Source organism: Peromyscus maniculatus, chromosome 7 (assembly GCF_049852395.1).
Source record: "Peromyscus maniculatus bairdii isolate BWxNUB_F1_BW_parent chromosome 7, HU_Pman_BW_mat_3.1, whole genome shotgun sequence".
In the NCBI taxonomy this organism is placed as follows: domain Eukaryota; kingdom Metazoa; phylum Chordata; class Mammalia; order Rodentia; family Cricetidae; genus Peromyscus; species Peromyscus maniculatus.
The window spans coordinates 71,125,016-71,152,878 of record NC_134858.1 but is presented as its reverse complement, the minus strand read 5'-3'; the positions used below and the strand labels follow the sequence as shown (position 1 = coordinate 71,152,878).

Genomic DNA, 27,863 nt, shown 5'->3' with positions numbered 1-27,863 from the left:
ACATGTGGATCCTCAGAAGGAAAACTCTACTAGGCACTTAGGAAACTAGACAAGATGTCCAGGCATGCTGCTGAAGATGTGGAGAAGAGAACAGGGGTCATTAGCACAGGAGCGGTAGTTGAAGCTATAGACTTGAATGTGGTTGCTCGGGGCAAAGTAGAATGCAAAACAGAAAGGGAAAATTGAAGGGGACTAATAGTTAAAGGGTACATAGAGGACTTGAAGTCAATAGGAAAAAAGACAAGCCATGGGAACTACACAAGCAAGGATATAAGTTCTTGAGAGATAAACCGCAATATGAATGCAGGCTGAGCAAGATAAATAAGGTCACCAGACTTGACAATGAAGAGATCATGGTGACCTACATTGTACACTGCAGTGGAGTGTCCAGAGCAGATGCTGTACTGCAGAGGGCCGATGGGTGTTTCAAAGATGCAGATCAGGCATGCACTTCCAGGCTTATGATGGGAGCAGTTTGGAGGTCAGGGAGAGGAAAGAGAGTGAGTGCTCAGAGATTGGTGGGGAGGTTCTTTCAGATAAGTTTGGCTTTTCTTCCAGTATTCTGCTTTTCTGTATGTGAATATCATCAGAGTGTATTTCTAGAACGGGGAAGTAAAATTAATAATAGAGTGACTCAATATGAAGCAAGAAGAGTTAAAGGAATGAGTCCCAGAGGGAGGAAACAAGTCCTCAAGTGCACAGAAGGCCTCTAGGAAGTGAGGCTTCAGTCTTCGTAGAAACGGTGGTAGACTTTGTATAGCAAAATGTTTAAATAAAACTGTTAAAAGAGCCAAGGCAAAAAATAGTGAACGGTTTTATGCAGCTGTACTAAAGGATTTGATACAAAAAATATTAAGGGTTTTAATTTTAAAATATTGAAGAACTTACCACTAGCCAAATCTTGTCCTCATTTTCTCGGGAGATAAGAGGCAGACAACATGGCCTTCCCTCCTCAGCTGCACCTCTGAGGATGAGTCCTTACAGCACCCTAAGACCGAGGCAGGGTTCTAACCACAAAGCAGGGCAGCCTAGAGGCCTGTGGGAAAGAATGGAAACCGGCAGCAGTGCACTGTGGGGAGTAAATGGCGTACCAGCGAGCTTTAGTTCTTCCATGGCATCTGTTTGACAGGGGACCTGAATGAGTACCAAAAGCATTTCAATATTCATTTGCAGCCTACTGGTTGTAACTCCAGCAAGATCCTTCATGATCATTTTAACTACCAATGCTTGAAAGAGGGTGACAGAGCATATATCCTGATTAGATAGATCCACAGAGAGAGAATCAGTGCTAGGGGGGAAAAAGTAGAAATGCATGCAGAGTTGGTATGGTAACTAAATTCTAAACCAATGTCAGAGTATAATTTGACATGGTCTGGCAAGAAGTCAGGTATTTGAAATCAAGAGTAACCTGATAAGTCAGAATATGTTGTTACTGATGAATAAGAAATTTGATTTCAGAAGCAAAGGTATATTGTTAACAGTAAATGCATCCTTAGAGAATCACGCTGGCCATCAGGATGACCTCTATGTTGGCTCTTTGTATCCTCTCCAGTCCCCTTTTCAGGTACTTGGTACATGCAAGTCTTAGAGGACACTGGAAAAGATGCATTGACTTGCATAGTAAACTAAAGATCTATAGAAAAGACAGCAAAAGAGTTTTGAATACACAGTAACAGGGAAAAGCACAGTAAGTGCTAGAGCTGCTGAGTACCTCTGGGAAGGAATGTCTGAGGGAAGGTTTGCAAGAGGAAATAAGGAATGATTTGTATTTTAAAGAAAAAATGAAGCACCAGATGTGATGGTACATGGCTTTAACCCCAGCACTTGGGAGGCAGAGACAGGAGGATCTTTGTGAATTCAAGGCTGGCAGATCTACATAGCAAGTTTCAGGATGGCCCAGGCTATGTAAAGAGACCCCGTCTCAAAAGAAACGAAAGGAAAAGAAAATGGGAGAAAAAGGAAGAGAAAAAGGGCCTATAGAAAAGAATGTAAATGAAAGCTTGCCTACTAACAATCTTCTTTGTAAGACTCTGTGTGTGTGTGTGTGTGTGTGTGTGTGTGTGTGTGTGTGTGTGTGTGTGTGTGTGTGTGTGTGTGTGAAGCCATAAGAAGGCACCAGATCAACTGGACCTTGAATTACAGGCAATTGTGAGGTGAGGATGTGGATGCTCAGAACCAGACTCTGGTCCCCTGGGAGAGCAGCAAGTGTTCTTAGCTGTTGAACCATCTCTTCAAGCCCCTGCTAGCTATCTTAGATACATTCATTTCAAAATCATGTCTCAGTGATCTATACTACTTCAATGATGTGCAATGTCAGTTACTATCTACACAGGACTAGAGTTTATTCTGCACATTAGGACCAGGTTTTACCAGGCTAGATTTGGAGATTCCTACATCTTCTTATAAAGTACATATGAAATATGTTTTGGAGCTTTAATATAAATTCAGAACTTTATTCATCATTCATAAATTGTTTTTAGTATACTCCGCTTTGTATAGATGCTTAATTTATATAACCAGCCAATTAAACTCCTCAAGTACATATACAGTTAGCTACTAATTTATTAATTTATTATCAGTATCCTTCTAGGGTTATTTTAAACTTCTAACAATAATTTTAAATAACAATAAAAATCAAGTTTGCTTTCATCTTTTACCACTCATATAACCAGGTTAATGTGGAGGGATTTATGAAAATATTGCATAGCTTTTTACCTTTGCAAAGTAGCCAATAATTTAAAAAATAATCTATTGATAATTTAGGCAATGAGTTCTAAAACACTAGCCTATAATTTCTTAAAACTGCACAGAGTTTTTAAGAATGAGAAAAGTTTCCTAAATTTTTGCATATTGAAAAATGCAGAACATAAGACCAAAGAGATAGTTCAGTAGTCATTAGGAGCACTTGCTACTAATCCAAGATGACCCACGGTTGGTTCCCAGCACTCATTTTTAGGCAGCTCACAATAACCTGCAGCTCCTACTCCATGGGATCTAATGTCCTCTTCTGACCACTCTGAGCACCTGCAACTCACTGAACACATGTGCATACACATACACAAAATAAAAATTTTTCTAAAATGCAAAATAGTAACTTTCTTACTCCGAATTATCTTAACATTAGATAAATATATTTATATTCATATTCCTAACATTGTAAAAAGCATATGTGTATTGGAATTGGCCTCAGAATTGCTTTGCTTGATTTGATGATGTTATTTGGGTTAGATAATAATGGAAAATAAAAATCTTCTTTTAGGCTTATTTTGTTTCCTTTAGTCTTGTCACATGGAAGAAGGCTTTTATCCATACTTATGTAAAAATACACATCTATCAAAAAATTCAAAGTGTCATTCAGTATTTAAATTGCTGTAGTCTGGCAGTTTTGATTTTTATATACTAACCAATTATTTGATAGAGACATGTCTGTTCACAAATTCCTAAAGTAAATTAATGGATAAATGTCATAATTTCCTCAGAGTGGTCCATGGAACCATTTGGTATGACTTTCAAAGTATTGCCTTAACAACTGAAAAAAACTACTTCAATGTGTGTGTCACACTAATAAGAAAACCAAACATACATTTTAAGTAAGAAGCAAGCCCACCCTGTCTTTTGATGCAAAGCCTTTCCTTAGATGTGATGAGCATGTGGGTGGGAGCTGCCCTCATTGTATTTATAGGAGTGGGGAGCCTGGGGAAAAACAAATGTGAGTATTTTTCTCCCTACAACTTTATTTAAACAAGGGCAGAAAAAAGTTAGTGTTAAAGCTACTGTAAAGAAAATAAGAGTGAGAGCATCCACCCTACATGTTTCCCTGGGGCTGAAAGGGCAGTCTACCTGTGTCTCCTTTGTTGAAGGTTAGAAGTTAGAATAGTTTAGATTGACTGAGTTTAAGTGGGAATCAATGCAGAAGAATTTTGGTTCTGTAGAGGGGAAGAAACCAACAGTCCTGACAGTTACCTGGATCCAAGCTGAACTTGACATCAAGGATGGCTTTGATAGAATTGGCAAAGTCGTATATGACAGATGCATATTTTGTTTTTAGTTCCAACAAGTTGTATTTGGTCATGTCCATACAATCTAGAGCTACCCAAATGTGGAGGTGTATAATGAGTACTTTTTGCAGGGCTAGGGAGATAACCTAGTGGCTAAGTGTAAGAATGGGGACCTGAGTTCAGGTCCCCAGAACCCATGTAAAAAGCTGTGTGTGTCTAGGATCTCAGCCCTGGGGAGGTGGAAGCAGGAGGATCTCTGTAGCTCACTTGGAAGATATTCTAGCCAAACTGCTGAGATTCAGATTCAGTCAGAGACCATGTCTCAGAAAATGAGGTAGAGAGCAATTGAAGAGGACAGACAATCTCTAGGCTCTACATAAACATATATTCTGTATGCACAGCCTCTCACACATGTGCACATGCATGCACACACACACACACACACACACACACACACACACACACACACAATTCTTGCTAGCAGTTTCTTAGTTTTTAAATAAAATGCCTTTGGAATATTACAGGTTATCATGTTCTGGGGAATATTCTTGCATACTTACAGAGACACTTCTTTGGATAAGATCCTAGGAGTTTATGTTACATTCATTTGATACACTTCCTAGATCTTTGGTTTATATGTCATGGATTTATTTGTTTCACTTTGAGAAACTGGCTCCATCCCAACATCTTTTCATTAGAAGACCAATTTGTCAAAGAACTACACACACTAATGAGAGGAAACTTAATTTCTGAAGGCTCAAAGGAAGGAAGATTGACATTTCAATTTCAGAGACTGTGACACATTATCCTTTACATGAATTTGTCTCCATTTGATGGTGTACATCTGTTAGAAGGTTTTGTTTACAATTCAAGTATACTTTTAATTTGTACAAACACAACCAATAGGATAAACTTCTCTAGATGGTAAATTCCATGTTGATCTTTTGATGTCATTGCAAAAATGAATTCTTTAAATTAAAAAAAAAAGTGCAGATCTTTGAATCTCACCCCACCCAGGTTACACAGGATACCCTGAAAGAAAAGTCAGACCAGTGGTCTCCAAAGAAACACAAGGGCTTGGGGGACTGGCTTGTCCTACGGCTTGAAATTCTAAAGTTGAAAAAATATACATAAACACCCCAGGAATACATGGCACTACACAGGCTTAGCAGCCCTCAAGTCTGAAATACAAAATGCTCCAAATGTGGAGGCTGTGTGTGTGTGTGTGTCTGTGTGTGTGTGTGTGTGTGTGTGTGTGTGTGTGTGTGTGTGTGTGTGTGTCTGTGTCTGTGTCTGTGTCTGTGTGTCCTATTGGTTCTCAAAAAGTTTTACATTTGAAACATCTCAGGTTTCAGGTTTAAACAACAACTGTGAAGTGAGCAAACTCTAGACTAAGACTCCAAGATCAGAAAACCTCTGAAATCTGAAAGACTTCTGGCCCCTGGTATTTCAGACTAGAGATACTCAGCCTATTCTCAAAAGTTAACTTTTTATTGAATGTTACTTTAATGTACCTATTTATTTACAGCTATATTGAAGACTGAAATACATTTTGAATCAAAGCATATTTTCCCCTAGCATATATAATCTATTAGGTTTCACAAATTATGAAATTATCATGTTCTGGGGAATATTGTTGCCATGCTTTGCATCCCATCACGGTAACCAAGAACAGCTTTGCCTCTAGCTTTTACCTCATTCAGCATGTTATGCGAATCAATCAATATTCTCTTCTATGAGAATCCTTACTGGTTTCTTCAGTTTCCTAAGCTTTTGCATTTTAAGTAAAAAAAAAAAAATGGAGAGAAAAACGTATGTCTTTATTGTTGTTTAGGGTTGCCATATTGCAAGCACAATGCTTCTAAGAGAAGTAGGTATAAGCTTCTTTCTTAAAACTCCCAAGTGATGTCATTTGTGGTCTCTCTGCAGCTAGACCCTGAAGCCAGCACTATTCTAAAAGAACTTCAAATTAAACTCAACGGGGTTCTGGATGAGCTCAGCGTCACTTACGGAGAAAGGTAAGCAGCCTAATTAGTTATCTGACTGTACCAGATTTCATCTGTAATGATCACTCGTTTTGCTTCAGGATCCTGTCTAGGCATCACCTCCTCTGAAAAGTCTTTTGTGACCCCAGGATCCAAGAGGGATGCCTTGCTGACGGATGTCTGTGCATCCTTCACTTTGGTAGTGTTCGCCACACCCAGCCCCAGGCTTTGATGTACTCATTTATTTCCCTCACTTTCCTCTAAGGGCAGAAATCTTAGTTCATAACCATTCGCAGTGACAGTGTGCTCTAGAGAACAGGGATTTGTGGAGACAAAGGACAGATGGAGGAAAGAGGGAAAACTTACGTAAGAAGCATGCATTGTTCTGCTCAAGCCTTGCCTGTCACTATCCTCAGAAGTGATACCCAGCTCCATAACTGGTTACATCAGCACTACTTAGGGTTCATGGTCCCAACTACCTTATGAACAAAAGGTTAGAAACTATGAACATCTATATTTTTAAAAGTCAACTTGCCTCATCTATAGCATGTTTCTAAAGAATGAGAACTTACCTAGGTGAACTTTATTCTATCCCTCTATGAGAGAGCAATCATTTTACTATCAATTATTAAAACAGGTATAAATTAAATATATCTTTGAAGAGGTTCATTAATTTAGTATAAAATTTGTTTTAAATATTAGTTCAATAAATGTTTGCTTATCAGTTTAAACTATGCATTCAGTTTCTCAATGGGGCTGTAAAATTATCCTTAGGACAAAAGCTTCCTATTTGAATACTCCTCATCTTCTATTGGGTTCCAGAAAAATAAATGATTTATAAACATTTGATGATTACTAAGGCCATATTAATGAGAAAGACCAAAGGGACTCTGGAAGCACGTATCTCTCAATGTCAGAATGAAGCACAGTAAAGCCCCAGACTTAGAGTTCCCTTGATTATCACAGGCATATTCTCAGTTCCTTTAAGCTGAACAGTGTTGTCTTGATGGAGTCTTTCTTCACAGCTCAGACACAGAGCTGGGGCACCCTGGCTCTGTGGAGCCTAGGACATTTGTTCTCCCTCTGCTCTGCCTTGAGATCAGCATATTGCGCCTGTGCTGTGTTGTTAGTGACCTTCACGAGCCTGCTGACTCAGCCTGACTGTTCATCAGCAAGATGGAGGCTCTCTCTACCTTGAGTTTGAATGGCAGGAGTTGTTTCAGAGATGCGGGGCTCGGTTGCTCTGACTTGAGGTGACAGTGGCGGGGTTTTGGCTTGGTCCTGTCAGGCTTGCCTCCATTCCAGCTGTGAATTAATGTGTTAACCAAAGAAAAATGTTAAAGAAAAAATGCAAAGGGAAAAAAAAAGAAGTTGCCTTCAGTTACAAAAAGCAGCAAGAAATTACTTAGCAAAGTTCAAGGAAGGAAAAAGGAGTCTAATAAAGTGAGACCAGCTCATAACTTTATTGGAAATAAGATAGCTAAACAGAGCAGAAACTAATGCTTTACTCTTACATTTGTTTCTGTAAATTGTCTAAATCCTCTTGATGAGAAATTTTTGAATTTGTGTTTTAAGAGAGAGGAAGGCTGAATATATTAGCGAGATTTATCATCCCACTGATGCTCCAAAGACTAAATTATGTACTCGGATTTGGGAAAATCAAGACAAACTTTGGCTATGAGGGAAAGATTGGTGTTAGCAGGGCTGTAGAAGTACATTATTTTTACAAGATTAAGTTTGAGGACAGTTTATTAGAGTTTAAAAGAAAAACCCCAGGGAAGGCAAGCTGGAAATCCCAGGAGCTGCCTGGAGAAGGTATAGAAACATGGAAGTCAGCCATGCGGTGGGACGCATAAGGAAGCCCGAAGTGTTAGGGAAGCGTGCTTAGAGCAGAAACAGGAAGAAGAAAGGAAAAGTTGTGATTTCCTGGGTAATTACTTGGGAAACTGAAGCTATACTGCTGCAGCCTCGCAAGCTACTGTGTGGGAAATGCTGCTGTGAAGGAAACGAAACTGTCAGTTTTTCATCCTGTCTCATTAGCATGGCTTCCTGTGAGCTCACCTTCCTCAAGGGTGGTCTCACCTTCCTGGGAGTGATCTCACCTTCCTCAGGGGTGGTCTCACCTTCCTTGGGGTGATCTCACCTTCCTCAGGAATGGTCTTACTTTCCTTGGGGCTGGAGGGTAAGATGGACTCACCTTCCTCAGGGTTGGTCTCACCTTCCTCAGAGGTGGTCTCACCTCCCTGACAGTGGTCCTTTAAGCCAAGTCACTGACCCTGTCTGCCCAACTAGAATGTTAGCTCTCCACCCAGGCTGGAAATTTCTTCCTCTTGACCAGAATAAAATAGGGTTTTTTTCCCTTAATAAGTCTTTACATCTACTGTGTCATCCCCTGAAACAGAATATCATATATTTTAACCTACATACCAAAACTCACAGCTGCCCAGGACCAATCTTTGATTATTTTAAAAATATCAGATCAAATTGAGTTTCGCTAAGGTCATTTATGTTCTTGAAGTAAACAGGCTACCCATCCTGCTTGCCTTGTAAGAAGAAAAATTATTCTATGCTGTTGCTATGATACATCACACACAGGTGGGTGGGAAGTCCATGGCAAGCAGCATGATCATGTCACAAAGTCAGTCTAGAGAACTACGTGAGCCTGCTCCTTTTTCCTCTCGGGAGCTGAGGCTGGAGCCTTACAAATAAGTGAAGAACTCAGTCCAAAAGCTAATTGCAGTTCATGTCATTAAAAATCTTAGGCCATTCTCAGTACCTTCGACTGTTAGGTTGGCTTTGTGATAAAGCCAAGATGGAGGCAAACCCCAGTCAGAAGCCTTTCATGGGCTCGTGGCATGTTTCCAGATCACCTGCCTCCTCCACAGACCAACTGACTTCGTGTCAGTGATAAATGGTCTAAAAGGTTCAAACTTGTGCCCCTTAAATTTCTGCTTACACACACATTGTCCACTTCTTTCTTTACTGGAACTGTTAGTGCCAGAAGCTGGCTGGATTAGGTGTAAATAATTCAAGGCTGTTTCTTAGGCATTCTTGCAGGGAGGGGGGTGTTGGTTCCTTGGGTGCCCAAGAAAACTGCTGTCATTATTCACTGGTTCTATTTTTAGTCAAACTGGTGAATAATGTCTTTTACAAACAAAAATGAATAGATAAAGAGAAGACCTGGTATAAGGTGAATTCACTAAGAATGGGTACAGAAGAGTTTTCAAATGAAATTATGGTTTGATTTATGATAGACTCATGCAAAAGTAGAATGTCTTTGTCCATCCACACCATGAACTCTTCCTTCAGATGCCCAGTCTCACAACCTGGCTGCTGATTAAGTTCACAGTCTAAATCTTCCCAGGAGCCTGCTTCTCACACATCTGAAACATCAATTCCGTGTGCTTTGCTCAGCCCATCCCTTCCCTTGCTGTACTGACTTGAGAATCAGGGCAAGGAAAGGTAATTACTTTAGAGGTGGCTACAGCCAGGAAGATCATTGATGGGGCTGTGGGCAGTCAATCAAGTAGGCATTGCTAATATTGCTTGTATTCTATCCTTATTATTATCTCAAATATCTGTGACTATTCCCCTAGGATATACACATGGCCTTAAAGATCCATGCCTGCCCTATTTCTTCCCCCTTCCTTGTAGATACCAAAGGCCAACAACAGATCTAGCCACATGAAAGCTAATTGGTGGGGTTTTGAATTGATCAAGATGAGAGCCTGGAGGAGGTTATTACAATGTAATATAAACAGGCACTAAAGGAGCCACATCCATAGTGATCAGGATCCAAATACAGATGTCGGCTATGGGATGGTGCTACAAATAGTAAAGATGCCCAAAGAGAAGCCTGGACCCAAAGACAAATAAAGACTAGCATAATGGTGGACATAGACCCTGACCTTGAGATATTTAGAGTTACAAACCAAGTGTTTATAAACCCACTATTAGAAGGTCAGGAAAAGAAAAAATACACAAATTATCTAATTTTAAATCTACTGAATGCTTACTTTCTTTAGTAAAACCAAAACTTTAAAAAAAATTATATACTTCATAGCATACTAAAATATTTCCACATTGCTAAAATGAAGGGAAGGTCTCTTGTGCTGTGGGGACAAGTAGTATCTATTTTGTTCATTTGTGTGTTCTGAACACTTGAAACCATGATTGACACATAGTATGCATTTATTAAATATTTTTAAATACTCCATGTAACTCAGGTATTCCGTGTAACTCAGACAGCAAGCAATATAGAGCAAAGCCACAAACCTCTATACAAAATGTGAGGAACTGATGCATTTGTAACCTCTCAGATAACATGACCTGTGCCATCACTCTGTCAGGAGAGAAGAATGGGACTGAGTTGATTTTGATGTTGAGGCCCATGTCCCCCCACCCAACTCTCCACCTTGGCCCTCCTCATTACCACCCAGTAATTGAGCATTTCCCACACTTTTGTCTCCTAAGTGATTTTTCCACACCTCAATGCATTTGTATTCCAATTATCCCTATTGGCAAAAGCATCTTAGTAATGACTCACAAGCATAGCCACCATTATAAATTCCCCCTTGACCATCTCAGGTGGAGGCCACCAGCATTGATGCTGGAGATCTAGGGAATGAATAGAAACTGTACAATAAAAAGGTGACTCTTCGCCGGGCGGTGGTGGCGCACGCCTTTAATCCCAGCACTCGGGAGGCAGAGCCAGGCGGATCTCTGTGAGTTCGAGGCCAGCCTGGGCTACCAAGTGAGTTCCAGGAAAGGCGCAAAGCTACACAGAGAAACCCTGTCTCGAAAAACCAAAAAAAAAAAAAAAAAAAAAAAAAGGTGACTCTTCTGGGCTGTTTCAACCCTTAGTGAAGAGAAAAGAGGCAAGCAGAAGAAGATAACTACAGGGGTACATTCAACCAATACTCGCTTCTTAACAGCTCGGTTGTGGTGTCATTGACATATAAAACCTGTATACATTCAAGGCACACAACTTGATATTTCTGCATATGTAGAATTATAAAGCCATTACCACCTTCTGCCTAACTCACATGTCTGTCACATCTTCAGGAGTGCCATTTGTTTGTGTCGAAAACCCAATTTAAGATCTCTTCTCATATTTTTGTCTGTAGAATATAATATTTTAAATTATTGTCCCAATGCCTCCTGAACCAACTACTTTGTACCAGGCATAGCAGTTTGTGCCATCATGTGTGGCTAGGTTCTTGCTCTATAAGAATTTATACTTAATAAGAATAATAGGTTGTAGCTAGAGTTTTCCTGCCTTGCCCACAGTCAAGACAAATCTTTGTCACCCGCCAGTCCCACAGCCGCTCAGACCCAACCAAGTAAACACAGAGACTTATATTGCTTACAAACTGTATAGCTGTGGCAGGCCTCTTGCCAACTGTTCCTATATCTTAAATTAATCCATTTCCGTAAATCTATACCTTGCCACGTGGCTTGTGGCTTACCAGCATCTTCACATTCTGCTTGTCCTGGCAGTGGCTGGCTGTGACTCCTTCTGCCTTCCTGTTCTTTCTTTTCTCCTCTCTGTTAGTCCCGCCTATACTTCCTGCCTAGCCACTGGCCAATCAGTGTTTTATTTATTGATCAATCAGAGCAACACATTTGCCATACAGAACATCCCACAGCAATAGGTAGTAAATAGATAACTGAGTGCATACTATGTGTTAAGTAATGGGCAATACAATAAAGAAAAATATACAGTGTGATTAGGGGCTGGAGACTCTGAGGGCTGTGACTTCAGTTTCAGTGTTCAGGAAAGGACTCTGCAGAGGTGACTACTGGGATGTGCCTCAGGCAAATGGAACACCAGGGATGCCATCAGAATTTCCATGGAGGATGAACCCTAATGGTGACCATAAGATTTCAGGGTTAACTCAGACCCAGGAGTTCCAAGAGGCTCAGGGATGCTATGATGCCTGGACTGCCACAAAGATCAGAGAAGACTGGCAAGTAATGACTCCCTGAAGTCACCCACAAGCCTCTATTGTCTGTTGTCATCCTTGAAATGTTTTCAGATTTTTATCTAGCTGACTTTGGAAGCTACTGAAAGCTTGTAACATAGGCGGCAAGACCTGGTCTCTCCTGTAAATGGACCTGTCAGGACTTGGACAAAGTGACGGTTGGTCAAGTCAGCACATTTTGGAACTTGTGAGTTCTCAGATTTAAGGACACTTTGTGCAAGTTTGTGGTTGTTCGGGTGTTGTTGGAAGGAACCCAGACTTCCACACGGACAGGTTACACACACAGGTTAATGAAGTGGTATGGAGTATAGGCTATGCTCCAGGGCTACACGTGGATTTGAAACCAGATGCAGTCATCAAGAAAAGCGCTCTTGGGCCAGAGATTAAGTTTTTGAGAATCGCAATATATGATATCTAGATAGAGCAGAGTTCAATTCGAATTCCACATGAATAGTGAGTAATTTTTAATATCATTTTATCCCAAATAGTAGAATGAACACAAAGATATTTACTACCTGAAATTCAACTTTAATGGGCACTTTGTGTTCTTTCTTTAATGACTGTGAGAACCCTAGATAGTAATTATCAGCCAATTGGAAAGGAGTTGCTGGAAAGACTGGAGAAGCAAAGAGGGTGCGGAGTTTACAGAAAGAGGGGGAGGGTGGGTCCCAATACTCACGGTCTCTCTACAGCAGCCATTTCTCCAAATGCACTTAAGAGCACAGCTGCTGTCGTAACCAGAGATGGTAGATGAATGAACAGCCAGTTGCATTGACACCCTCACTTCCGAAGGGCATCCCTGTTGTCTGCTTTGCAAACTGAGTCTCAAAGTATGTGTTTGTGACAACCAAAGGTCTTACCTGGTTTCAGCCTGCAAACAGACCAGGAAGGAAACCCATCCCGCTTGAAATGGTTCGGTCCCCTTGAAATAGAATTCAGACTTGGGCAACTTTGTTGACTTCTTCTCCACAGTTTATGTTCTTTATTTGCAGTTTCCAACTTGTAATTGAAGAGTGTATAAAGCAGATGGGCGTTGAGCTAAATCAAATGAGAGCAAATGGAACCAGCACAGTGAATAAGAACAGTGCAGCAATGGACGCAGAGATTGTTCTGAGACCACTCATGGACTTCTTGGATAAAACGTAAGTTGTCGGCCCACGTTAACCTTTCCTCAGCCCTGAGTTCCTCAATGTGACTGATAAGGCTTTAGGGGTAGTTTTGGTTTTCTCTGTATAAGGTGACTTTAAAAGAACTTCTGGGGAGATGGATCAATAAATAAAATATTTCTCAGATGAGCACGAGGACTAGGATTTGATCCCCAGCATCCATGTCAAAAAGCCAAAAGAGATGGTTCATGGGTTAAGAGGACACACTGCTCCTGCAGAGGACCTGGGTTTGGTTCCCATACTGAGAAACTCACAACTGCCTATAACTCCAGCTCCTAGGATCCTCTTCTGGTCTCTGTAGGAAACTAGGCTCACATGCACACACCCATATATAGATATATGCAGAGGCACATAATTAAAAAAATAAATCTTTTTAAAAAGCAGCCACTGGACATAATGGTATATACTTTTAATCCCAGTGCTGGAGATGCAGAGACAGGTGGATCCCTGGCTCTCACCTACCAGTCAGCTTACCATATTTAATGAGCTTCCAGCCAGTAAGAGACTCTGTCTCAAAAACAAAGGTGGGTAGATTCTGAGGAATGACATCCTGAGATTGACATCTAGTCTTCTCATGCACTCAACACATGTGCACTATCACCTACACACACACATAAACATGCACACACATATGCACACATGCACACTCACACACATAGATATATGCATACAAAAAAAGAGCAGCACTCTTTTAATTTGTTATTCTTTGTATGAGCAAGAAAAAATGAGAGAAAAGCAGTATTGGTGGCTGAGGGAGCTGCCGTTCCAAAGCAGAGAGAGGCTTCAAATTTCCTGTTCCTCAGATGGTACATTGTTTTCCATTCTTTGGGCACAAAGACCAAATTGGATCCAGAATATCTGATTTCTCTTGAGAAACCTGCGGGAGAGAAAATAGCACATGTGTGAATACAGCGACTTCAGCAAAGCCTGACATAATCGATGCCCACCTGTGTCCAACCCATCTCGAATCACTGGAAAGCATTAAAAAGAAAGCCCAAGCCCCCAGTGCCTGTGAGGTTACAGTCATCTCTCCAGAGAGTGGGTTGGCACAGGGTGTTCTTAACAAAAAGCCTCTGCTTGGTTTGCTGGCTGCTTGGTGTGTCTGTTTTGTTTCCTTCCTATCTTATGTTCAAAGGTTCTTATTTAGTAAGTTTGCAGTAGGCCCAAGGCAACACTATTTTAAAATATATTTATAACTCAGAACCACTTATTTTAACAACTAGATACATGATTCTATAAATAGGCATACCAGCTGAACTTCCCTAAGTCAAAGTTCTCAAACCTGAAAATTCTAGGATCTGAGCCCCAGTTCAAGGTTTCCAGGCTGGGGAGGCAGCTCTGTGGCACAGACTTTTCTACAAGGTGTCAGGCCCTGGGTTTGCTCCCCAGCACTGGAGAAAAAAAGATTAGAATCTTGAAGCATTTTGGATTCCTATCATTTTTTTTGCCTTAACAATACAAATATTTCAAAACTCCCCAAATTCAAAATTTAGAGATAGTTGTGCTTGGAGACATTCCAAATGGGGTACAGCCAAGCTTTGCTCAGAACAAGAACTTGGGGTGGACAAGAGAAACAAATATTAACTTTGAATGCATATGAAAGATCCACACCATATATGGTAGTTTATATACATTATCTAGTTTATAGTTGTCACAAATTAACAATAGGATAAAAAATAAAAAGTGAGATCAAGCTAAGCAGGAATGAGTAGGTGGCACCTCTTCTACACGTCCATGGCATCTTCCCTAACTCCATTTCCCTTTGGTGATAATCTGATATAAGACAGGTATTCTTGTTGGGTTAATTTCAGTATTTGAAAGAAAAATTAAGTCTCACTCCCTGTTTTCTGTGGGTAAAAATATTGTGGAAGATTGCTCCATGGTAATATAGTGTGCAGAAGATAAATAGGCAGGTGGGTGTATAGGAAAGAAGAAAACAAGGAAGGAAATGGAGATGATAAAGGAAAGGAAAAAGGGACTTTTCTTCGTATTTTTAGTTTCTTAGTGCAGAAGTTTATCTACTAAATGTCCCCTTGGAATGTATTTTGCTGTGTAGCTCTTCTCTGACAATACAGAGTTCAGTCCCTACAAACACTAGCATTTGGTTACTGAATACAATGGTTATAGCCAACAGGACTGAGCAATCCTGATTCTCTTACTCCTCATATGAGATTCCTTTACTTTTTAGAAGGCAAATAAATGGTTTTAGTCATCATTTTTTTTTCACTATTAAAACCCTTTGCTTTAATTACTCTGCAACCAAAAGTTATAAAGTATATGGAACGTCTAGGTAATTCTGATAATACCAATAGGCTAGCTGAGTAATTTTTGGATCTATATTACCATTTATAAAATACAAGAATGGAAAAAGTGAGTTCACTCTTATTTTTAATATGTTTAGATGAGTTTATTCTTTTAAAATATTTATTTTGTATGTATGAGTATTTACCTGTGTGTGTGTATATGTACCATGTGCATGCAAAGCCCATGGAAGCCAGAAGAAGACATCAGATCTCCTGGAACTGTAGTTCCAGACAGTTGTGAGCTGCTGTGTAGATGGTGAAAATCAAACCTTAGGTGCCCTAGAAAAGCCATCAATGCACCTAACCACTGAGCCACATTTCCATCACCTATTTTACAAGCTTAATATTCCACCTGTAATTATACTGGATTATATCACCCTATATGGCATTCCTTATCGTTCCTAGCAAAATAAGATTGTGTATAATAATGTCAGAAAGGAGTTACAACCTTTCAAAATACGTGAGAATTATTTAACAATAATTTAAGAGAGAGATAGTTACATGAAACATGAAAAGTTGAAGAGGTTCTCTGGGCTCATTCAGAATGTGCAACCTTAAAGCCACTGGTTAGAGGATATGCTGAGTAGTTTTATGTCAACTTGACACAATCTGAAGTCTTCTGAGAGGAGGGAACCTCAGTTAAGAAAATGCCACCCTATGATTGGGATGTAGGCAAGCCTTAGAGCATTTTCTTAGTTAGTGATTGATGTAGGAGGGCACAGCCTATTATGGGTGGTACCATCCATGGACTGGTAGTTCTGTGTTCTACAAGAAAGCAGGCTGAGCAAGCCATGAGGAACAAACCAGTAAGTAGCACCCCTCCATGGCTTCTGCCTCAGCTCCTGCCTCCGGGTTCCTGCTCTGCTTGAGTTCCTGCCCTGACTTCCTTGAATGATGAACTGTGATGTGGAAGTATAAGCCAAATAAACCCTTTCCTCCCTGGTTGCTTGGGTGTTTTATCACAGTAATAGAAACAGTGGTGAAGACAGAGGAGATATTTCAGAGTGAAACACTGATTCTGCTTTCAAGTTGCTGAGGAAAAAAAAGAAATGTACATAAATACATATAAAAAGGGACAGAGTGACAGTCTTTTCAGAGTAAGAATTTCATTTGAGCTAGGTCTTTAAAGGTGGGTAGGATCTAAATGAATACAGATGGGAACAGGCACTACAGGGGTAGAGAAACTTGACTGTGTAAGTTTCCATGAAAAGTAGGATCAGCTATATAATGAAAAATCCCCATTGCCGATTATACACATGGCGTTTGAAAACTGTCTGCTTAATTGGTTCTATATCCAGCCACTCTAGATAGTTCAAGTCACAAAATCTATGTTTTATGGCTTGTGTTATGAAGTTGGCTAAGTCTGACTGCATTAAGGAGGCAGTTACTGGATTCATCCTTTGGTTTCTATTATTTAAAGCAAACAGTGGAGGCCTGAAAGTCTTCTAGGTCATTTTGAGAAAATCCCTGTAGGAATCACATTGTACTAGACTATGCCTCTATAAATAAAACATGTCTTAACATTTCGCTTTCTCTCTGAGATCCAAGCACTTCCTAAAATGGGCTATACACTCCATTTCCAACTAGCAGAGACCTACAAAGAGCTACAAGCATGCCACTGGTTTCCTTCACTTCTTCTTTGGTTCCAATCTAATCAAGATGAGTTAGCATGCCCAGTGCCTGAGTTAACCATACAGAACAGCATCAGTTCTTCAGCTTAGACCTTTTGAGGCTGAAAATTCTAAATCTGTAGCAAAATGGGTTCCTGCTATGCTTAGAGTATCTCTGAAGATGTGCAGTACCCTGTGTGCTTAGTCCCTCAATGTCTAGACACTCAGTGCTGACTGGCTAGAGATGCATCCCTGGACACCAGACTCCAAACTCACCCAACAGGGGATGTTTACAAGTTCATTGTGTTTCTATATAAAATAGAGCTAGGAGAAATATTTCAATAGGAACATATATTGAGGAATCTCCCTGTTTGTATCAATTTTGATCTGTTAATCAAATGTCATTTATTCTTCATTGTCCATGTCTTCTCGTATGGAAAATGTTCAATTCTGCCCATAAGAACCATCACCAGTGTTATTTCTGAGTCCAAAAGCACTATGGGAAGTCAAGGAGCTGCCATAAAATGCATGCCCCATGTCAGCCGTCACTGTATCAGGGTCAAATCACCGCCACTAAAGGGGTCTCATTGAGCCCAGAATCATAGGGTAGGATATTTTCATTACTGTCTCCCTCTTCTCTGGGCCTTTATATATGAGGACATTCATGATGGGTGGTACATGATACTAAAAGATGCACCTGACTTAGAAAATCGAGCCTGACTATGTTTCACTCACTAGTTTCCCTGCTTTGGACACATCTCTAAATCTCTCTAAGCCTGCGTTTTATTTTTTATTTTTTATTTTACAATACTATTCAGTTCTACATAACAGCCACAGATTTCCTTGTTCTCCCCCTTCCTGCTACCCTCCCCTTCCCCCCAGCACACCCCCTTTCCCACCACCTCCAGATCAAGGCCACCCACGAGGACTGAGATCAACCTGATAGACTCAGTCCAGGCAGATCCAGTCCCCTCCTCCCAGATGAGATAGCTGTTTGAAACCTGGGACTTATACAGGGACGCTTTTTATTTCTAAACTGAGCACAATCAGCTATAAACTATGTACAAATTAGTCTCATAGAAAGGGTGTGTACAGCATTACACAAATACCAGAAAGTGATACTCCTAATCTCACATAAGGAAAGCTTGGAAGACATAACTTGCCTGTTTGTGTTAGCAAACTCAGGATCCTGGATGAATTAAAAGATGTGTGTGTCACATTGTCATATTGGCTCACAGCCCAGGAATGGCAGCAGCAAATCCTGGTGAGGATATGAGAAAAGGGAACCCTTGCTTATACTCCTATGGTGGAGATACAGATTATCTGAAAATAAGGATAGAAAGTTCTTCAAAATATAAAAAGAAAAAAGAAAAGAAAAGTACATTTGCATGTGATCCAGCTATACCAGGTATGTTCCAGAACATATCTGAGAGATTCCTAATCAGCATGCCAGAGGGGTATGTAGGTATCTGTATTTGTTCTAGCACCATCCATCACAGCCAAGTTATAGAACCAGCCCGGGTGTCCGGCAACAGATGACTGGAGGAAGAACATGTGGCATACATGGAAACACACACAATGAAGTTTTATTCATCAGTAAAAAGGAAATCTTCTACTTGTAGGGAAATGGATGCAATGATTTTTTTCCTCTGGTTCCATGTTCCACCAGATAAACAGGATAATGCAATGTAGAACATGACTAAATATATTTATATACTATGTAAAATTATATATTATACATTTTCCATAATTATATAAATATATAATATTTTTCCCATAAATGAGATCTCGTTTTTGGAAGTCGTAAGAGGCCTGTTGAAGGATTCCAGTGTCGGTGGCGAATGTCGATATCTCATCAACCTTGTAGCCTGGTACATGGGTGAGACTCAAGAACGAATGTGCATCTAATCTTGTTTCAGATTAAGTCTTTCGGCAAAAATCTGTGAGAAAACGGTCCTGAAGCGAGTTCTGAAGGAACTCTGGAAGCTAGTTCTTAACAAGATAGAGAAGCAGATTGTTCTCCCTCCGCTGACAGACCAAACAGTAAGTACCTACAGTGTGCCATCCCACACTCAGCATCCTATTTGATGACCTTTCATTCAAATGAATAAATAGTTTGGGTCCAGATGAATATGAATTAAATCCATTTGGAGAAGGTTTTTCTTGGTATATAAATTTTTAACAATGCTTGATCAAAGTACATTTTTCTATCTAAGTCAATTTTTTAAAAATGAAAGTAGCATTCTAAATTCATATTTAATTGTCATTTTAAAATTCATCTCTTAATAAAAAATAAGTCAAGGGGTCTGGAGATGTGGCTCACTTGGTAGAGCACTTGCCGAGTATGTACAGAGCCCTGGGTTCTATTCCCAGCTCTGTATGAGTTCAGGTGCAGTGGGGCATACCTCTAATTCTAGCTCTGTGGAGGCAGACACAGGAAGATCAGAAGTTCAAGGTCATCCTTGGCTACATAGGGAATCGAGGGAGGGAGGGGAGGAGGGAAGAAGGGAAGGAGGGCAGGCCTAACTTTAATTTGTAAGGCTATCTAGTTATGTGCATATTTTAATTTATATTTAACATAACATAATAAGAACAATACTTACTATATAATAGTATATATAATTTAATATTACTGCAAATCCACAGAGAACAGGCTGTGGTTGAAATGCAGCGAGCCACCGTGCTTCTTAAATGTTACAGCTTAAAAAAGAAGGTCTGCCCAGTGCAGTCATATTGAATTTTTTTCACCTCTCCTTTCAACTTTCATTTGTTGCCTCCCTGCTTGGAGGTTAATAGAGGAGATGGCTTTCTGTGGATATGAAGGGCTTGATTGCATCACGCGCAGGAAAACAAAAAAAGAAACCAGAAAGATCAGTCGCGGTAGAGCTGTACAATGATCAAGTAACCACACAGGGCAGGCTTTTCAGTTCACACACGCTGAACCAAGCATTAAAAATAAAAAATAAAAATGAAAAAAAAAACAAGCTATCATTTGGGGTAATTGATTTTTTTTTGTATGTGTGACTAAGGAAGAGAAATGGATGCAAATAATGAGTGATTATAAAGTACACTAAAACACATATCAACACCATTAATCATGCATGCTTGGTCCTTAGGCATCCAATAATGTTGTATATGCAGAAAATATTTTTCTTATAAGGTGAGCTGAGATGTAAGATAAAGATGTTTTTGTTGACTTAACTCCTAGCCATGAATGTGTAGTTTCTTCATTTAGAGCCTGCATCTGTAGACAGCCAAATCACATATGAATATTGAAAGATGTAGTGGGTAGCCATTCCAGCTTTGACCTGGAAGTTCCAACCCCCATTGAGGCTTCAGTAATGGTCATGCCTACAAGGCGGGGCTGAGAGAGAAGTCTTATTCTGCTCTAATAACTAGTATATTTAATAATGCCACAATGCAAATAGCTTTGATGGTCTTGGTCAGCAGGGGAGTGATAACAGCGGGGTGGTGTCTATATACGTTTCCCATAAGCAGAAACGTGGGAGAAGCTCTCTGTAGCTCCTGCATAGACTTGTTTCAAAGAGAACCAGATACGGAGACCCCTCCATGTAGAAGGATGCACCCAGAAGGGAGCCGATGGATGGCAGACTATCCTCTGCTGTGCTTGGAAAACCACTTCACAAGTACAGCCTTAGCTGCAGCCAAGCCCACAACTGGACTTGGACGTTTATTGGTTTCTTTTACATTTTAATCATACACACCCCAAGACAGCCATCACCCACACTTCAACTTGTCCAAGTGATCTTTTAAAGTAACATTAAAAAAAAATCTATTCATTATATCTGTGTGTGCCTGTGTGGAATCAAAATACAGTTTTGGGGAGTTAGTTCTCTCCTCCATTAGTTCATGGTTCATGGGGGTCAAACTTGGGTCATCAGGCATGAAGACAACTGCCTTTATGTGCTGAACTAGCTCACTGGCCCACGGTTATTTTTAATGGTTCTTTGGTGAAAATTTGCTTGGGCTCAGGTTATAGTGTCCACTGTTACTTTCTACATGAGGGCCACTACACTGTGCAGTTTTGAAGAATATCGGGTTTTTGAGAATGTACACGTAATGTTACATTAGAAACGCCATACGTAGCATTTCATTTTCTAGACAAAGTCTTTCCTGGGCAAGTGTATGATGATTTCAAGGCTCCCTAGCACTGACGTCTGCAAGTGTGAAACTGTTTCATTCTACCATCCATGACCAAATAGCACTGAGGCTTCTAACTAATATGTTCTAGGCACTATACTTCACACTGGAAATAAAGAGAATAGAAAAATAACAGCAACAGAAAAAAATGAGTGACAGTTCCTGTTCCCTGTGACCATGAACTCTGCAATGGGAAAAATATATAGAGGATAGTTGAGAATACCCTATTTCCTCACTGGGACTTTATTCCCAGCTGCTAGTGAATTTGGCCAAACTTGGTCGCTTTCCAGTCACATATACCGGCAGACCTGCCACTGCCCTGAATGTGCTAATCCAGTAATGTCCATATTGATTGTTGCTGTTGTTTGTTTTTTGTCCAGGACCCAGATGTTCTAGGGGAACCAGGAGTTGAGAAGGTGTTGGGGAAGTCTCTGACAGATGCCACACCATTTCAGGAAGAACATCCCTACTTTCTGCAGCCTTGTATCTTAAGATCGTACACACATATATTCGGGGGAGTAGGATGAGGGGAGTGCCTCTGTAGAAAATAATTCCAGTTTTATCCATACGCTTCATGGAACTGATTACCTGTGCTGCAACTGGTTCCATAACCCAGACTTAGCACACTCAGAAGTGGGGCACGATGCTGATGATTGGCATGCGGCCAGCCTTGCCAGATAATCTCTTGTTCCATCTTTAGAACAGATCCATTATGCGCATCTGACATAAAACCCAAAATACCATAATGGAAATTTAAAAAAAGACTCTACTTTAATCGTGAACTCTACTACTGAGGATCTGGTGACCTGACCCTCCTTTTCTTTTTCTCTGTGTGTTTCCAGGGGCCTCAGATGATTTTCATTGCAGCTAAAGATCTCGGTCAGTTATCCAAACTGAAGGTAAGGAGCTTGAGGAAACTGGTTGGCCTGAAGTGAGTGACCTAACTCTGCAAATGCTGCCCTCCTCCTAGGAATGGCACCTAGCATAGCAGGATGAAAGCACACCCATCTGTGACCATACATTTGCTTTAAGAGAGGGAGGAGGGAGTGTAGGAGCCAGTGGGGTCAGAGACATCGTAGGAAAACCCAAAGAAAAGGCTTGCCTGACTCATGAGAACTCACAGAGTCTGAACCAACAAGCAGGAAGCCTGCATGGTACCGACCTAGTCCTCTGCATACATATGACAGTTGAGTAGCTTGGTCTATTTGTGGGACTCCTGGCAATGGAAGCAGGCCTGTCCCTGGTGCTTTGCCTGGCTCTTGGGAACCCATGCCTCATGCTGGACTGCCTTGCCCAGCTGGACTACAGGGGGAGGTGCTTGGTCCTATGGCAGCTTGATATGCCATGCTGTGCTGAAGTCCATGGGAGACCTGCCCCTTTCTGAGTGAATACAGAGGAGGGGTGGATCGAGGGGAGATGGAGGGGAAGGAAGAGGGGAGGCTGTGGTCAAGATGTAAAATAAATAAATTAAATTTTTAAAAAGTTTCTAACTTTAAAAATTGGAGAAATGACTCGATGGTTAAAAGCACTAGATGCTCTTGCAGAGGACCCGGATTCAATTCTCAGCACCCTTAAGGTAGTTCACACCTGTAACTCCAGTTCTGGGGAATATGATGCCCTCTTCTGGCCCCTATAAGCACTGCACATATGTGGTACACAGACACATATACATATACTCATACATATAAAGTAAAAATAAATAATTTGTTTAAAAAAATTATAATTTTGGAAGCAAGTAAAAGGACATATTTGCTTTACTACATTGAACATGCTTTGAATAAAGGCAAAATGTAATACTGCATAGAGCCAGCAAAACCTGTAAAAGTCTTGAAGTCAAGAAACACAATAAAGGAAAATGAAATTCATCAAAAAGGACCTTAAACTCTCAAATATGTTCACCTCTCCATTGCAAGTGAGAATTTATTTACAAAATAATCTTGCCCTTAATTATCACTTGGGATTCACAAGCTTTTGAATATCTGTAGGATACAAATTTCTCTGGTTAAAATACATGTTGCTTCTATTCTGTTCCAACCTTCTAGAATATAGTTCAAGATGAGCTCCGGAAATGGAAAGTGGATTTAATTTTTTTTCTAAACTATGTCCCATAAGCTAAACACTTAGCTTCCCAGTTTATAAATGTACTATTTTTAAAACTCAGAAAAAATTAACACTTGATCCTTAGAATTGTGGTGTACATCATGCCATCTCCCACATTGCCTCCAGCTGGTAGCTTAGAGATAAGCCTCATGGGTATTGTTTTATATCACAACACCAAGAAAAGATAATCAGCTTGCATAATTATTTACTGGTATAAAACACATGCTTCTAATTTCAGTATCCTAATGTTATCATCTACATTACATCTTAAAAACATATAACCATAACCTAAAATTGCTTCCCACAAGTGCTCAGTGTTGTGAATGATTAAGACAGAATATGTAAAGTAGATGCCAGTGCTAAGCTGTTGTTTAGAATATTGGTTCTTTCTCTCTTTATCATTTAATTTAGCACACTGGGATTTCTGGACACTACCTTGAATTTAGATTAATAGGGGTCTAAAGTTTCTCATATAAAACATGAAGATGAAAAAGTTTAAATCTCATTACAAAAGAAATTCCGCTAACCATGTGTCCAGCTTCTATGTATTTTGAACACACTCTGTTGCCCAAGTTTCTGTTTTCCGAGTAGAGTGTTATATTGGCTCTGTTTGCTTCAAGTGATAGAAAGGCCATGTAGTATAAACAGAGAGTGAAGTTGTTATGTGAGATCTGATGGACCAAGCTGACTCTGGTTCCCATGACTGCTTGATCAGGGATTCTAACCATGTTCCATGACCTTGTAATTCATCATCTCTCAGCTCTACACTTCTCTGATTGATGGGTCACCTGAGCAAACCATCTTTTTGATAATTAGATAGCTGTCTTTGCTCTAACATCCTTTGAACTTCAGATCTCATAAAAATGAAACAAAATCAACAACATTTAAAAAAAAAAAAAAAAAAAGAGCCGAGCGGTGGTGGCGCACGTCTTTAATCCCAGCACTCAGGAGGCAGAGCCAGACGGATCTCTATGAGTTCGAGGCCAACCTGGGCTACCAAGTGAGTTCCAGGAAAGGCACAAAGCTACACAGAAAAACCCTGTCTCAAAAAAAAAAAGAAAGAAAGAAAGAAAAAACACCTTTCCAACTCTGTATCGGGAATCTCAGTAAAGTCTACATCACTGGTTCTGAGGAAATGTCTACCCTAGTTGTTTTGGCCATTTGAGAAATGGTATGGGTAAGTTAGCTTAACTCATATACCAGACCCTAAGCTGGAAATGCAGTGGACCTGTCCAAACCTTATCTACTTTGTTTAAAATGTAGATTGGATCCCCAGAGAGGCTGTGTGCCTTCTGGATGGGAAGATAGAGTGCATAGAATAGATAACAAATCCTTTGTAGGCCCCCAATCATTTGCATTTTGGTGAATAGTCTTAATTAATTACCAAAGAAGAACTATGGATAAGGATTATTACATCAACATTGAGGTAACATGAAGAACTCTAGCAAGGAGTGGAAACTCGCTCCCATGTCTTACTGCTCTGTCACTGGCCTTTCTATAACTCCTCTACAGTCTTATGCAAACAACAAAACTCCAGCTAACAAGAAGAACTTCACACATAACAAAGCTAATCACTCCAATATTTCTAGGGTATCATTTCCTTCAAAAAAGATTTAAGCTGCTTATATTTTTAAGATGTTAGAAAGTAAATGCAGCTGGAATGATACTAGCAGGAAAACCATACTGATGGATAATTTCAGAATTTCATTGAGAAATAAATGTAGATGGGTAACTATTTCATTTAAAAGAACCCAAAGTCAAGAAAAATGGAACCAGGAAATAATTGTTTTCCTATATTTACTGATTTTCTGTATTAGTTCCCAGTTCAATTTTTCTTGATTTCTTTTCTAATCTATATGATTTAAAATTAAACTACTAGGTATTTATTGAATAACTGACATATGCTTTTGTTACTTCATACTCTCAGACTTTCGTGTGTGTTATGTTAGGAGGGCATTGCTACTTAATAGGATCAGATTTATTTGACATAACAATAAAATCAAATGTCTCCCAATCTTTTTAAACTATTGATACAATATCAAAAACTTAAGATATAGCTGAAATTGTAGGTTAATCACAAACCTCTTACTTGGGCAGCCAGAGACACCTTTATTTAAATGAGCTATTGCTGGCAATAATTACAGCTTGGTAGAAACAACATATTTTATTTGTTAGTACTTAACATATTAACATATTGGTATCTAACATATTATTATTAACATATTGGTAAACACATGTATTGATAACTATGCTGAGCAGTGCTAAACAGAATGCCACAATCCTAGAAGATAGTATCAATGCATAGCAACAGGACTCTAAATTTTTCTCTTAGAAATTTTTGGAATTATTATTTTCTCTAACTTCCTACCATAATTTTTACAAATAATCTTTGAGTAATGTCTTGAGACATATCACAGCAAACAATTAGGAAAATCTAGTTAGAATCTTAAAATCAGCCTGAAGTATTAAAATGACTATAAAATATTAAAATGGCTCTACTGCCTAATTTGATTTATTCTTTGAGGCTCTTCCCAGTAAGGGGCAAACATCAGGAGGATGGGGAAAGAACTAACTGGATGTTATACTTAGAGCACACTGTATCTGTGATGACTGGGAAGCTGAACTTGGCTCCCTTAATCCCCTCGCTGTCCTGAATTCTTCAAAGGGACAGAAACCAAATCAGGGAATTAATGTGAAATAAGTAACAGTTTTCAGGTTACTTATCTCTTTATTTAACATTAATTTAGAATGTAAATAATGGTACACCTCTGCCAGAGTTCCATTTTTAATCAGGCAGCCTAGCTTTCCTTTGACAAATGGGTATTTATCAAAAATGTGACAAAATGGCCAAGATTTATTTTTTTTATTTTTGTATGTAGGAGTGTTTTCCCTTCATGTATATAAGAGTACCGTGTGCATATAATGCATTCAGAGGTACAAGATCCCCTGGAATTAGAACTGGAATTAGATAGTTGTGAGGTGCCATGTAGGTGCCAGGAACAGAACCCAGGTCCTCTGCAAGTGCATTAGATACTGAGCCACCTCTCCAGCCCCTGAAGAAGCTATTTTAAATGTTTGTATGTGGGAACTGTACAGGTTTTGTTTGAAGGAGGCTGGATAAATACATCTGTCACCTTCTGAGCAGTTTCCCACCTGTCTTCCAGGAGCACATGATTCGAGAAGATGCCAAGGGGCTGACACCAAGACAATGTGCGATAATGGAAGTGGTCTTGGCCACCATCAAGGTAGGATATAGTATCCCGGGATAGTCACTGAGGGCACCTCCATCTCTCCACAGTAAGGTCCCCTGCTGTGCAACTGTCCCAGCTGTGATCAGGAGATAGACTATTAGATGCATTCCAGACATGGCCAGCTCCAGCTCATTCATCTCCCTTCCTTCATCCATAACGCACTTTTATTTTATATTTCTTGCTCTGTGTCTCTCTAGAATATGTGAATGAAACTTATATCATCACATATGTTCTCAGAGAAAAATATGTACCCCCACCCCCGCCAATGCAGTTAAACAGATGGTTCAGGAGAATTTTAGGTTAGCATACTTTGTACTTAGGATTTCTATGGTTGTAGGAATCATTTTTAAAACACCAACCTTCTACTCTCTCTTTGTAATACAACAAACTTTCATTTTGTATTCCACTGAAAACCCAGAAGTCTTGTACTCCAAGCATTATTCCCACATAGCAAACAACTGACAAGAAGTATTGTAGCGAGAGTTAAATGTACATGAGTCTCAATGTGTTTTCTTTCCAATAACTTGTGTGTGTGTGTGATTGTGTGTATGAATGTTTTGTGCTGTGTGTGTGTATGTGTGTGTGTATGTGTGTGTTGTGTGTGGTATGCATGTGTGTGTGGTCTGGGTATGTAGGTATGTGTTATGTATGTGTGTTGTATGTAAGAGAGAGTCGGGGTGGTATGAAAGAGACTTCACATGTGTGGTTTGGGTGTATGTGTGTATGTGAAAAAAAGAGTGTGGTGTGTGTGTGTGTGTGTGTGTGTGTGTGTGTGTGTGTGTGTGTGTGTTGTATTTATTAAAGGGTTAGAAAAGTAAATTTACTTCCTAAACTGTGTCTACTGATTCCACTACTCATTGAAAAAAGCATTGATCATATAGCATATCTAGTATAGTATATATAGTATAGTGAAGAGCTATTGGCTACTTTAATCACCCCACCTCACTGTCCTGGTGATCACCTCTACTTCACCTGGTGTTATAACATGATATGGAAGGGTGAGAACAAAAAAATACAGAAAAAAATTCAAAACTAATTTTTTCTGCAAGTTTTCAAAAATTTGAATAAGAATTGACTGATGGGTGGAGTCGTGGGAGTACTCTTGGCTATATACAAGAAATTAGTACTAGAAAGAAGTAAACATGCTAGAATGTATTCTGAAAAGAAAATTGTAGGATTTGAGTTCAGCCCCTCCTGGATTTTGCTAGAAATCGTACTTTCGGATGAGAAAAATGGAGTGTGTCTTGTAGAAATAGTGAGTGTCGATCAATGTATTGATCAATCTGACTCCTGCCTCTAATTTCA

The 27,863-nt window shown here is 39.7% G+C and overlaps 1 protein-coding gene across 1 annotated transcript in view; it reads left to right on the top strand.

Moving 5' to 3' along the window:
* Nucleotides 1–27,863, top strand: part of Unc13c (unc-13 homolog C) — a 447,691-nt gene that overhangs the window by 378,560 nt on the left and 41,268 nt on the right. Inside the window, exons 24-28 of the mRNA XM_076576687.1 lie at nucleotides 5,928–6,016; nucleotides 12,960–13,109; nucleotides 18,966–19,089; nucleotides 22,050–22,106; nucleotides 26,472–26,552. Coding sequence (XP_076432802.1) covers nucleotides 5,928–6,016; nucleotides 12,960–13,109; nucleotides 18,966–19,089; nucleotides 22,050–22,106; nucleotides 26,472–26,552 — 501 coding nt within the window. The remainder of the gene's footprint in view (nucleotides 1–5,927; nucleotides 6,017–12,959; nucleotides 13,110–18,965; nucleotides 19,090–22,049; nucleotides 22,107–26,471; nucleotides 26,553–27,863) is intronic.